The 13,690-nt window shown below is 40.9% G+C and overlaps 1 protein-coding gene across 5 annotated transcripts in view; it reads right to left on the bottom strand.

The window, feature by feature from the left end:
* The window catches only part of marveld2a (MARVEL domain containing 2a), a 32,179-nt gene extending 19,917 nt beyond the window's left edge, over nucleotides 1-12,262 (bottom strand). Inside the window, exons 1-4 of one of the 5 annotated variants that reach the window (XM_088320339.1) lie at nucleotides 12,135-12,262; nucleotides 3,664-3,716; nucleotides 3,483-3,551; nucleotides 3,029-3,266 (exon numbers count right to left, since the gene is read on the bottom strand). In XM_088320339.1, coding sequence (XP_088176465.1) covers nucleotides 3,029-3,249 — 221 coding nt within the window. In that variant the 5' untranslated portion in view covers nucleotides 3,250-3,266; nucleotides 3,483-3,551; nucleotides 3,664-3,716; nucleotides 12,135-12,262. Of the gene's footprint in view, nucleotides 1-3,028; nucleotides 3,267-3,482; nucleotides 3,552-3,630; nucleotides 3,717-11,923; nucleotides 12,102-12,134 lie in introns of those variants that run through there. The other 4 variants (XM_088320336.1, XM_088320337.1, XM_088320335.1 and 1 more) reach the window with 4 other exon arrangements.
* Between the last annotated feature and the right edge of the window lie 1,428 nt (nucleotides 12,263-13,690).

The raw sequence follows: 13,690 nt of genomic DNA, 5'->3' as shown, positions 1-13,690 counted from the left end.
CAAATTTCCACAGTTTAGTGTGGAAGATTCCTCCAACGGAAGATATAGTTGAGTGTCGTCTGCATAGCAGTGGAAGCTGATATTGTACTTGCCAATAATATCACCTAATGGAAGCATGTAAATGCTGAAAAGAAGGGGGCCAAGCACTGAATCCTGCAGAACACCACAGGTAACATTAAAGGGCTCAGATGTCATTTCGCCATATTTAACACAGTGCGTCCTATCTGAGAGGTAGGATCTGAACCACGAGAGGACGGTTCCTGAGAGACCAATCCATTTTTCCAACCGTTCAAGTAGGAAATTGTGGTGCACTGTGTCAAAAGCAGCACTAAGATCCAGCAGCAGCAAAAGTGATGAAGCGCCAGAATCCATTGCCAGTAGGAGATCATTCGTTACCTTGATCAGAGCTGTCTCAGTAGAGTGGTTAGCCCTGAATCCTGATTGCATAGATTCAAAAAGGTTATTCTCGGATATGAAATCAATCAGCTGCTGTGCCACTACTTATTCAAGTACTTTAGAAAGGCAAGGTAGGTTTGACACAGGTCTATAATTACATAAGATTTCTGGATCAAGGTTGGGTCGTTTCAGTGTAGGTTTAATAACGGCGGACTTGAAAGCTGCTGGAACTACACCTGAGGAGAGTGATATGTTTATAATATTTAGAACTGAAGGTCCAAGGACGTCAAAAATAATTTTAATAAGTGAACCTGGGAGCGGGTCGAACTGGCAAGTTGTCGGTTTGGCCGCATTCACCACCTGTTTGAGATCATCAAGTGACAGTTCACTAAAACTGGACAATTTCCCTAGACAGCCACCCTGTCGTGCATCTGTAGATATCACCCCTTTAATATGTGTGGTATTAATAATGTCTTTAGCAATTTCTTCCTGTATGCATTGAATCTTCTTAGTAAAGAAGACCATTAAGTCATGAGCAGAGTGCGTCGAACTATCTGCGATAGTCTGTTGCCTTGTAAGCGATGCTACAGTGTCAAAAAGGACTTTGGGATTGTTCTTTTGAGACGCAATCACCTTCGAAAGGTAGGCCGATTTTGCAGAGGCAAGGGCCGCTTTATACTTTAACAAGCTGTCACACCAGGTTTGATGGAAAACCTCAAGCTTGGTAGCGCGCCATTTTCTTTCCAATTTCCTGCATTCTTGTTTAAGGGTTCTAGTTTCATCAGTAGACCTAGGCGTGCGTCTTTTAGGACGTGATTTAAGCTTTATGGGCACCATTGAATCCAGGACACTAGCCAGGGTAGTATTAAACTAATTCATGAGTGAGTCAATCGAGCCATTGTATGAAGGAGAGGACGCAACTGCTCCAGGAAGGAGTTCAAAGAGCTCAGAAACTGTGCCAGTGCTTATATTGCGTCCGCTAAATCCTTCAGCTTTTTTAGCACTACATTTAGCGAGCACCTCAAATGTAACTAAATAATGATCCGAGATAACGGTAGTACACGGTAACACCATAATGTTTGAGGTTAAAACTCCTCGAGTCAGAACCAAGTCTAGCGTGTTTCCATCTTTATGGGTTGGCAAATCAACCAGTTGATTAAAACCAATTGCATCAATTAGAGACCGAAACGCAACAGTAAGTGAACAGAGTGGGGAGTTCATATGAATGTTAAAGTCCCCCATAATTATAATTTTTTCTGCATAGGTTACTAGTTCAGACAAAAGTTCAGCAAATTCGTCTAAGAAAGTTGTGTATGGCCCAGGAGCGCGATAGATAGTTATTACATAAATTGACAAAAGAGAGGACCGCATCACAAGAGCCTCAAACGCCTTGTAATTATTAGCGGTACGAGGATTAAATTTACGCGTTTTTTTTTTAGAAATGAGCGCGACACCGCCACCCTTTTTCAACGTGCGTGCTACATGGCTACTCACGTAGTCTGGGGGTGAAGCATAATTTAGCGCTAAATACTCATCCGGGCGTAACCAAGTTTCACAAAGACTGATACAGTTAAGTTTATAATCACGAATAATGTTATCAACAAGCAAAGCTTTAGGAGCAAGCGATCTAATATTTAAAAGACCAAATTTTAGCTTTGCTGAATCATTTGACTTAGCTGAAGTCTTTGTAGAGATCGGCACAAGATGTCGCCGTTCGTGAGCGTTGAGTTTAAAGCGTCGGTTGTCCGGCGAGGAATGAAAGGTGGAAATGGTCACATCTTCGTGTCCTTCTTGCTCCTTCGACTTCGCACGCTTCACACATTTACCCGCACAGCAACCACGCTTCTGTTTTCTGTCTTTACGGCGCAGTTGTCATCGTTTAGTAGGAGGAATAGTTGTCCACAAGGATGCCGGATCTCTTTGAAGCTCGTTCGGTATATCATAGGCGGTGTAAAAAGTGCCCGGAAAGTCAAAATTTAGACGCCCACCCAACCGAATAAGATCGTCCCTACTGCAAGTATTTTTGGCCAAGCATGTGTCCAAAAAAGAAAGCAAAAAAGACAAGAGAACGGTAATAAATAGAAGATTAGCTGGGGAGCAACTAGCCGCAGGATCCATGCGCGCCGCCATGTTGAATGTAATGCTTTGTTAACTCCTGTAATACAGTACAATGTCTCGTCTTAAAGCCTTTTGGTCATTATTCAACATACTTGAGTACTCATTCTGCATTACTTCTTGTTCTTGTTTTTGGTCGGTTGAGCTAGTAAGTCACGGAGCCTGCTTTGACTCCTTGATGTTTGAAAATTCAGGAATTATGGCGGTCTTTTTCTACCTGTGTAAAAAAATCATTTTCTAGATCATATTTTTGTGTTTACTTTTATAGGACCCTCTCACCCGGCCGGTCACACCAGAACATAACAACAATTATTTTAAAAAATGAACATTAACATGATACTTCACGTATTTTTGCCTATTATTCAAATTAATATATACATATTTTTTATTGAATGTACTAGGATGCGTTTTCTGCACTGCTTATCCTCACCAGGTTCACCATCCCAGCCAGAGTACACAATGTCCCTTTGAACCCCTGTTTTGGTTAAAAGTTCCTACAATATCCCCGCCACCTTACCCGTCGTCACTGTGGTAGTCGGGTCCGATGGGAGGCTGGTCGGGCAGAGGTGGCGGCGGGAGCGGGTCGGAGCTCAGGGCAAAGTAGGGCGCCGATTGGGCGCTTAGAGGGTGGGGCTCGTAGGAGTCGTCCCTGGGCAACGTCGCTGGCGGGACTTGGTCGTAGTGAGGCGCCTGGCGCACATGCTCAGTGCGGCCGAGGTACTCATCATCATGGAACATCAGGATGTTTGGAGGACCTGGAGTGCACATAAAAGAAAATAAACAACAGTATCCCCATTAAAAAAAATCCAGAAAGTCACACGAGAGTACCACACACCTGACAGCATAAATTTTACACCAAAGTGGGTGAGCAACACTTCAAAGAAAAAAGTCACCAAAATGAGAAAGGCTTAATTAACTTAGAGTAGGCTAAAAGACATAAAGTGACTTCAAACAGAAAAACTAGAAGTTACCCAGATTCCTTCATGCTAGCCGTCCCTACAGTGCGTCTCCCGGCCAGCAGGAGGCAGCACGGAGATGCACTGTGGTCAGCCGATCAGAACACCAGATGATCACGAAGAGGACGAAGAGTTGGAAAAATAGAAAAATGGCGTCAAATACCTCGCTGACACGCAGTCACTCGTCAGCACTTACATTGACGACCTGTCAAGTTGACCGTAGCTTGTTTGGACCGCGTCAGTGATCACCTAAAAACAAAAAGAACAACAACAACAAGTTCTTCCTGATGTGTCTTGATTGTCTGCCATGTGAGGTTGTTTTTGCGATAACTAAACTTGGGAAAATGAAAACATGGCGAATCCGCAGAGAAAACCTTTCCGTAAATTTGAATTGTATAAATAAACTATCAATGCCCAAGTCCTTGAGCGTCATGGTGTGAAAGCACAGCAGCGGTCAAGAAAAACAGATAATAATCAACACAGCCCAGATTATCATTGGCTGCTCACTGCCCAGTCAAGGGCATTGTTGGCTCGTGATAATGCAGCAGAGGAAGAAGCATATGCTTATTAAATCCTACCCCTTTGACCTTAATAATAATTGTGTCTTACAGTTAACTCTTCTGTGTATTTTCATGTAAAAAAATAACTCATAAATATACATTTTTACATTGGCCTCTTGGTCTCTTCATTATCACTATTATCACTACTTCCATCACTTTTTTTACCATCATCATTACTGTCTCTATAGATTTTCAGCATTTTATATAGTTAGAGTGTCTAATATGATAACATAGTTCTCTTGGGTGCTCATGGTGAAACTGGCTGCTTAGTGGTGTGTGTTTTTACTTTCAGGGTTAGGGTTATCCCTTTTAGCGCGCTGAAGATACAGTATAATATGTTTACACACAAACTAGGAAGAGGAAGCCTGATTTCTTCTTCGGGATGAATGCTGGGTGACCACTCACAGCGCCACACGCCGGTAGCGGCGGAAAGAAGCACTATGGTACTGTCCTGTACTCGGAAAAAGAGGCACAATACAAAATCTAACTTACAGCAATACCCGGATATTTTTCGACATCCCAATCTACCGTTTTTCGTAACTTGAATGTTCCTAAGTAGGAGAGCGTCTGTATTAATAATTACAATAATGGTCACATAAATATTATAATAATAATCATCATAATAACAGTTATAATACCAAATTAATTTATAAACACGCCTTTCTCAAAAAGACTTTTTAGTTGTGAATTTAAACATTTATTTTACAAGAGCCTCATTTAGAAGAAGCTGACATACGTATTTGCCAACTTGCTTCTACAAGTACCCCAAAACCCTGCGAAAGTCTGGGAAGTGAAATGGTTTGGATGGTCACTTTGACTCTCCGTAACTGATTCTCCCTTGTGCTTTTCAGCACTCATTTTCAGTTGCACCAACTAATATAATTGAGCAAAATCTAATGGGTCAAATAATACACACTGTCCCTTTAAATGACGTTACTTTGGAAAAGTATGTTTTTCTCATTTGTTGTGGAAAGGTTTTTGAAATGATGCATCAAAGCCCTCGGATTATTGTAAAAATCTCTTCTGATTTATCTTATATTTATGGCTTTTCCTTTAGGATTAAAAGTTGCCTGGATGTTCTGTGTTTTTTATTCACTCGAATGAAATTTCTCAAATTTGTGTAGAATTACAGATATTTTTTGGTTTGAACAAATTTATTGACATTAATAACAGCAAAAAAACAATCTTAAAAGCAACCGAGCATATTCCATAATCATAAATTGAACCAGTCTCAAAGCACTACTTTGTGACTATTTTGCCTATCTCGACAGTATTTCACCTTATTTCTCTCTTTAAAGTCTTTATTACGTGTTGACTCTGGAGTGCCATGTTCCAATCACGTTGGTATCAACGACACTAAAGACAATTTAATATGACTAAAATAATGCGTCTGTAGCTTGTGCCATGGCCGGGCATTATACCGGCGGGCGGAGACGTAACTGCGTGAGATTCTTGCTCAAAGATGTTGTGGCAATTTCGGAGGGAATGTCAAGGATGGATTTTATTAACAAGTTTGTTGAAAAGATTCTGAAGTTTAAAAAGGAGGAGGTACATGCTGTCATAAAAATGACTTCTGGCAAAGGCTTTGATGTGAGTTTTGAAACGGCAGCTCTTTATCAAGAGTTTTGGAATCGCTTTGAGGGAGTGAAGTCCCAGTTTTCTGGATTTACAGTGGAGAAGCTGACTGATAATGCTAGCAAGATTGTCATTGTTAGAATGTTTAGTGAAATAATCAGTGCTGATGACGTCTGTTATTGGTTGAGTAGATACTGCTCAGTTAAAGGCCAGGCTATGAAGGTGAGGTGTGAGAAAGGCTATTGGACTGGTGCCTGGAGGGTACCCGTCCAACTACGGCAAGATCCTCAGGGCTTTCAGGGACTGAAACAACTCCCGTCGACTATATTCCTGGGGGAAAACCGTGGCTTTATCCACTATCAAGGGCAACCGAAACTCTGTCGCAAATGTGGTGAACATGGGCATCTGGCTGAGGTATGTGATCGAATTTTTTGTGGAAAGTGCAGAACAATTGGACATTCCTTTGAGGAATGTATCAATAGCAGAAAATGCAATCTCTGTGGAGAAACGAATCACCTCTTTAGAAACTGCCCGAATTCGTTTGCTAACAAATTGAAAGCTAGGAAGGCAGTTAACAAAGACAACAAAGACAATGAAATGATGTCAGACAACATAGATAATGAAATGAATAAATGTCACAAAGACAATGAAATGAATAAAGATAACAAAGACAATGAAATTAATAAAGTCATGGAAATACAAAATGAAAATGAACAAGAAATGAATGAAGTTATAGAAATACCCAATGAAGATGAACAGGAAATGAATAAAGTTATGGAAATACCCATTGAATTTGATCAAGAAATGCACAAAGAAATTGGACAAGACAAACAAATTGAAAAAACAGATGTACCTACCAAAACCCCTGGAGGAGAGACCAGAGGAGAGACCAGAGAATCAAAATTGAAACAGGAAGAACCTGGAAATTCTAATTCGATTTCTCATAAAATACCAGAATTTGGACATGACAAACGAATAGAAAAAGCAACTGCCACTCAGAAAACACATATTAATCAGGAAGAGCCTGGAAGAGAGTCCAAATTTGCAAATTTGTTTGCTACGCCATTGCCGGGATTTGGAGAAGACAAACAAATCGAAAAGGCGAATGACTCTCCAAAAACCCATACGGGCACTGGAAAGAGGGGTAAAAGTAAGACAAAATTGGGAGTGGTGAAAAAAACAGAAACAAATATAAGAGATTTAGAAGAAAGCCGATTGCCGGTGAATAAGACCACAAGGGAACTGTATGAAGTTGAGACGGAGGAAGTCGGGGAGGGAAAAAAATCTGACCCTTTGTGGGCAGGGAAGTAAGAGACCCCTTGATAGGTCCTCTGGCTCACCCCCTAACCCAGAAAAAAGGGGAAGACCTGGAACCACAGACAGAGAGTCAGAGGGTCCCAGAGTTTTCCCCGGTGAGTCTCAAAATGAGATACTACTCTTAAGTGATGTGTCTGACACAGGTGACACTCTCGATGATCTCGATGATCACCAAAGAATGGACTCAGATCCCCCGGTTTTGTCTAACTAGTTTTAATACTTTAACAACAATTATGAACATTACATTCTCTACTATCAATGTGAGAAGTGTGAGATCAAAGGTTAAGGCTCACAGTGTTTTATCGTTCTTAAAAACTATCAGAACAGATGTGTTTTTACTACAGGAATGCTGCATCCCCTTTCTAAAAAATTATAAACAGTGGGAAGAGATTTGGCCATATCCGTCATTATGGAGTGGCTCGAATGAAAACCGTAACGATGGGGTAGCCATTTTAATAAACAACCCTCAACTCATCATAAAGGGGAGTACTGTGATGAGAGACGGACGCGCAATCTTAGCAAGACTTTCTTATATAGGGAATGATTTTAACCTCATTAACATATACGGCCATGCCGACAGACAACTCGGGTACGAACTTTTAGAAGACATCCAGTCGCATATGCTAGGCCATCAACCACTAATCGTGGGAGGAGATTTTAATTGCATCCTAAGTAGGAAGGATAGAAAGAGGACCGATGAGGAGTTTAAAGTAGATAAAACATCAACTTTATTACAAGACATGTGCCGGACATTTAAACTGGTGGACTGTTTCAAATCCATACATCCAGGAGAGGAGGGCTTCACCTGGTTCAGTAGTGACAATGCCAGAGCCTCTCGAATAGACTACATATTTACAAGGGGTTTAGCACAGAGTGATGCAAGATTAATTCCAGTTTTTTTTTCGTATCACTTGCTACTGTCCTGCTCTTTCTCAAATTCCTTCAGGTATGACTGTTGGGAAGGGTTTGTGGAAGTTAAACTGCTCCCTGCTGGAGGATGAGGTTCTAGCCGCACAATACAGGGAGCTGTACAAAGACTGGCAGACCCTTCAAGACTCGTATGATTCACGAGCACAATGGTGGGAAATGACAAAGAAACGAACACAGACCTTTTTTAAAAATGCAGGGAAAAACAAGAAACTTAAAGAGATGAAACGCATGTCGGGACTACAAAGAAGACTCCAACGCTATTTCATCCTAACAGAAAAGTGGATGGACTTTAATGATGAAATCAAAGAGACTAAACAAGAACTAAACGCTTTGGCGGAAATAAAGAGCAAAGGCATCATAATAAGAAGCAGAGAAAGAGAAATAGAAGAAGGGGAAAAATGTACACGCTATTTTTAAAAAAAAAATTATGAGCAAAAATGAGGGGCTTTTTAAACTTCAAAACGAAAACGGGCAAATAACAAAGGAAAGTAGTGAAATAACCAGATTGGTAGAAGACTACTACAAAAAAATTATTTGAAAAGAAAGAAACACATGAGAATGAAATGGGGCATGTATTAGATCATATTTCAAGATCAGTGCGTCAAGACCCCTTTTTAACATCGGACTTTACCCAAGACCAACTGAATGATTGCATAAAGACTATGAAAAAAGGCAAATCACCCGGGAGGACGGACTCAACCTCGAATTTTACCGGACTTTTTGGGATATTTTAGCACCAGATCTGTTAACTGTTTTTAACGAATTTTCCAGTCGAGACCATATGCCAGACAGTTTCAGAATAGGGATAGTTACTCTATTGCACAAAAAAGGAGACAAAATTGATTTAAAAAACTGGCGACCCATAACGCTTTTAAACGTGGACTGTAAAATTTTCAGCAAGCTTCTAGCAACACGAATGTCTGTTGTCTTGGGAGACTTGGTTGATCCAGACCAAACCTGTGCCATTGTGGGAAGGAAGATCAGCGACAGTCTCATGCTGATCCGTGACACCATTTGTTATGCGAGAGACAGAAACATGCGACTAGCGGTCCTAAACCTAGACTTTGAAAAAGCCTTTGATCGAGTCTCGCACCAATACCTCTTCAGGGTATTGCAAAAATGTGGTTTTCCCCCAAAATACATCAAGTGGGTAGGACTGCTATACCGAGACATCTACAGCAAATTCATGATTAACGGGAATTTATCGGAAGCCCTATGTCTCCCCTTCACTATGTTCTTTGCATTGAACCTTTGGCACAAATGTTAAGAAAAGATAGATTTGTCGAAGGCATCAATATCCCAGGAAGTGGGGGACAAATTACCAAGTGTGTTTTGTACATGGATGATTTTAATATTTTATGTACTGACCGCGCATCTGTTGGAAGAGCCCTTGACTTGACTGACCTGTTTGGGAGGGCGTCTGGGTCAAGGCTAAATAGAGAAAAATCACAAGTGAAGTTTTATGGAACGTGGAAAGAGACAGAAAAGGCAGGACTCCCGCTGACGGTGTTAAAGACAGACCAGAAAATCCTAGGGATAAAATTCAATGCGGATGGAGGAGGCGAGACCAACTGGGATGACGTGACAAGGAAAGTTAAGCAAAGACTTGTTTTTTGGTCACTAAGAAAAATGACAATAGAGGGGAAGGTCCTAATCATCAAAGCGATCATCCTCCCAATGCTTTTGTCAATCAGTTTAATTTTTATGCCTAAAAGAAATGTGCCGTTACAACTGGACCGAGCCATCTTTCGCTTTGTCTGGGGCTCAAAGTGGGAAAGGATAAAAAGAGATACAATGAAAAAGAAAAAGGAAAAAGGGGGGAAAGGAGTGCCTGACCCCCAGCTTTTCCTGGGAAGCAAATATGTCTCTCTCCACTTCCAAAACGCTGTGGGCCCACCTAACAACCCGAAAAGTCAAGCAATGACCCGGTTTTGGATGGGCTCATATTTGCGGAAGCTAAAGCTTGTACCAAACAATCGTTTGATTCCAGTTTCATTTAATTTGCCACCAACACATCTCTTTATTCGGGATTTTTTGAAGAAGTTTGATTTGGAAACACAAGAATGTCACACTTTACAAAACCACAGGGCCCTTATTGCTATTGTGCAAGAGCAAGCTACAGTAAGCCCTGTGCGGGGGCTTGCGTTTGGCGAATCCACAACGGTTTGGAGCAACGTGAATCATCCTGCCCTCCAAAACAGACTACGAGACTTGTCATGGATGGTGGCTCATGAAGTTCTCCCAGTCAGAGCCGTAATGCACCACCGAGGAATGTCAGCGACTTCGACGTGCCCTCGACCTGGCTGTGGCGCCCAGGAGTCGGTGAGGCACCTTTTTTGTGAGTGCAGCGCTGCCCAGGTCTTGTGGACAATGGCCGACCAACTAGGAAAATTCCCGGACTTGCCAGCAGGGGAGGTCCCTGATGCACAGTACGTGCTTTACGGGGTGAGTCGGTCGAGGAGGCCTCAGAACGACTTTGCCAGGGACTGGCTCACTCTCGCTGCCATCAAGGACGCCATCTGGACCTCCAGAAACCTGCTGGTATGGAGGTGCAGGCAGATCCCCCCCGTGGCTGTGCTCCAAATGGCTGCAGATACCATACAATCTGCGAGCGGCGGGCCTAGGACACAGCCATAAAGAAGACTCGTCTGCACCCACCCGGAGGGGGGAGCCGGAGCTACACTGTGGGAGTCCCGGCAGCAACGGCCTGGGTTGTGGAACCCAGAAGGGAGAGGACCCACGAAGAAGGGAGAGGACCCACACAGAGGACTGGAAGAATGCTGCTTGGGAGGGTGGGATGGCAGAGCTATGCCCTTGCACAATAGTATTGCCTTTTACACGCTGGTTAACTACTCTGAAATTGTTTAATTGATGTTGAAAATGTAAGGAAAAAATGTTAAAACGTCATATCGTCACGTCATATTGTCAGATATAAAAAAATTGTGTTTGCTGTTAAAACGTAATATTGGAATATAATATTGTGAATGTGCTTAATTGCTGTTGAGATTGTCATGATTGTTTTCTGTTTTTGGTGTCAATAGATTTGTTCAGACCAAAAAAAATCGACTCTGGCCTGGACGGATCTATTGACACTAACAAAGATGTTATATAATGAAATTGTGAATATGCTTGATTGCTAATAAGATTTTCGAGAAGGTTTGTTCAAACCTCACTTTGTGTTTGCTGTCAAAAACGTCATATTGGAATATAATATTGTGAATGTACTTAATTGCTGTTGAGATTGTCATGATTGTTTTCTGTTTTTAGTGTCAATAAATTTGTTCAAACCAAAAAAAATTATTGCAAGCTACTAGGAAAAAGAATGAGAAAATGTTTGGTTTATTTTTGTTAAGTATTTTGTCTTCATATATTTAAGTAGGTTATAAAGAGACAATATAACCATAAACTAACAAATATTTACCAAAACACATTCCCTTTTTCCAATTGCCGTAGTAAGCAACTAGCTACTACTCCTGCACCTTAATTTTTTATCATTGATACTATTAATGTTAAAATATTTAAGTGTCATGAATTTCGAACATTGAATGTCCGGAAGACGATAAAAGTCCAAGAGAAAGCAAAACTGAAGGATATTTATGTGGGGTATGGGGTTGGGATAAAATCGGAAGTATTAGTTTTTACGACCATCTCAGCGTTCGCAAACGCATCACTACAAAACATTTGAACAGGAAACGATTAAACGTATTTTTTTTAGAATAAGTTAATCAAGAAAATAAATTGTTTCGATATTTGAGAGTGAAAATTATATTGCAGGTACAATTATTTTTAAGGGCGCTTAGAGACACACGATACAAAACCCGGGGGGGGGGAAGCTTGACGACGTTATAGCAACAAGTTGCGGAAAGCATTGTGATCATATTTAAACATCTCATCTCATCTCATTAGCCGTACCGCTTATCCTCATTAGCACAAAAACATCTGGGCAGTGAAGTAAAAAAGAGAACTGGAATATAAGTCTTTTGAAGTGAAAGTCGCCCTTTTCCTTTCTAGTTTGCCCGGTTCAATAGGCACTCCGGGGCTACAACAGGCTTCCTTTTCGGGAAGTCTACTCACGCTTATGCCGAACGGAACCAAAACCTCCTCGGTACTGCTCAGGACTTCGCCTATTGTGTCGTCCTTTAACACCTTTATAAATATTTTCTTGTTGCTCCTCTTCAGAATAGAAAGTTTGCGGCGCACCACCATTAAAGACGCCCCCCTCCACTCCACACCACGAAACCACCTGCCCATCCCAATGACGTCACCACTCTGCGCCAGCACTTACCTGGTTCACTGTCTAAAATAAATACGAACTAAAATAAACATTAACACGGTCAAAAATGGCATTCATAATTTTGAGAAATCGATAAAAAACAATTTAGACATTATCAAGCCCTACTACAAAGTCAGAGGCTTAGACGCTTGCTCAGGGGCGGGGTTATGTAAATTAGGTATGTTTTGACTTTACAGTGGGGTAGATAAGGAAGTAGAGTTGGGAAGTCCGGCTCTTTTTCGAGAACCGGCTCTTTCACCTCGGCTCACTAAAAAGTGCCCGGCTCTTTTGGATCACAAACAGCTCTTCCCATTGATTTTGTTGCTTTAATCTCTCAAGGGTCTCCAACGTGGTGCCCCTTTAGAGACAACTGAGATTCCCGCAGACCTGTGCAAAAAAAGCTAACTAATCCTGGGTTATGATTTTCTAGCAAAATGATTATTTTAGTTGTTGACTGAGCCTATTTAACCCTACCTCCATCAATTAACCTGATAATAACATAGCAGCAACATAGTAATAACATAATAAGTTATTTCAGAAAAGCATATCAAAAGTAGCTCTCAGCTTGAAAAAGGTTGGAGACCCCTATTGTATATGTAACCCTCGTTCGCTGTACCAGCCGCATGCACACTTGTAAAGTCTGAGTTGTGTTTTTGGTTGTTGATGTGGAGGGAACCAGCAAAAAGGTTGTGATCCGGCTGAGATGTTCACTTTGAATTCCTTATCAATCCAAAACAAAAACTTCTTACATTTTTGACAAATAATAATCAAGTCAAGTCATGTTTATTTGTATAGCCTTTGATCACAAGGAGTCTCAAAGGGGTGGACAGACCGGAATATTGCAAACCAAAGACTACACCATCCCCCGGTCTAAAACCTACATGAGGGCAAGGGGAAAACTCTAAAACCTCAACATGAGGAAAGTGAAGAAACCTTGAGAACGGTGCAATAAGAACCATACACAGGGTAGGATATTGGGATCATACCAATATTTTATTCATGCAGTCCAAATTATTAAAATTGGATGATTTAATACAATTTTTCACTTCACAACTGTTTTTAAGGTCAACAAAAACATAGTGCCAGAAAACATACAAAAATTATTCACTCAGAAAGATGTAAATTATAACTTGAGGGGCTGTGGTGAATTCAAAATCCCAAAGGTGAGAACCACCAGGAAAAGTATGTGTGTGTCTGTGTGTGGAGTCAGACTTTGGAATACTTTGCAAAATGAGATCAAACAATGTCCAACTATCCATGTGTTCAAATTTGAAAAAAAAAAAGCATTACTGGAGAAATACAGGGATGAAGAAAATGGGATATGAGGGAGATTGGAAATACTGCATTTCAAACTATGGTTAACTTGTTGTTATTGTTGCTATTATTATATCAGAACTGTTATTATAAGTATTGTGTTTATTTTTATTTTTATTATCACTGGTGCCGCAGTGACATTATGCGCATTATGACGTTGAGGGATGGGTATTGCGAAGATTAGTGCATAAAATATGTGATTATTGTAACTATTATAATTATTGATATCTGACCTATGTAATAAGTATATCCAT

This window comes from Urocampus carinirostris, chromosome 16, assembly GCF_059441175.1.
Source record: "Urocampus carinirostris isolate Australia breed hairy pipefish chromosome 16, RoL_Ucar_1.0, whole genome shotgun sequence".
Lineage (NCBI taxonomy): Eukaryota > Metazoa > Chordata > Actinopteri > Syngnathiformes > Syngnathidae > Urocampus > Urocampus carinirostris.
This window is presented reverse-complemented; position numbering and strand designations above follow the sequence as displayed.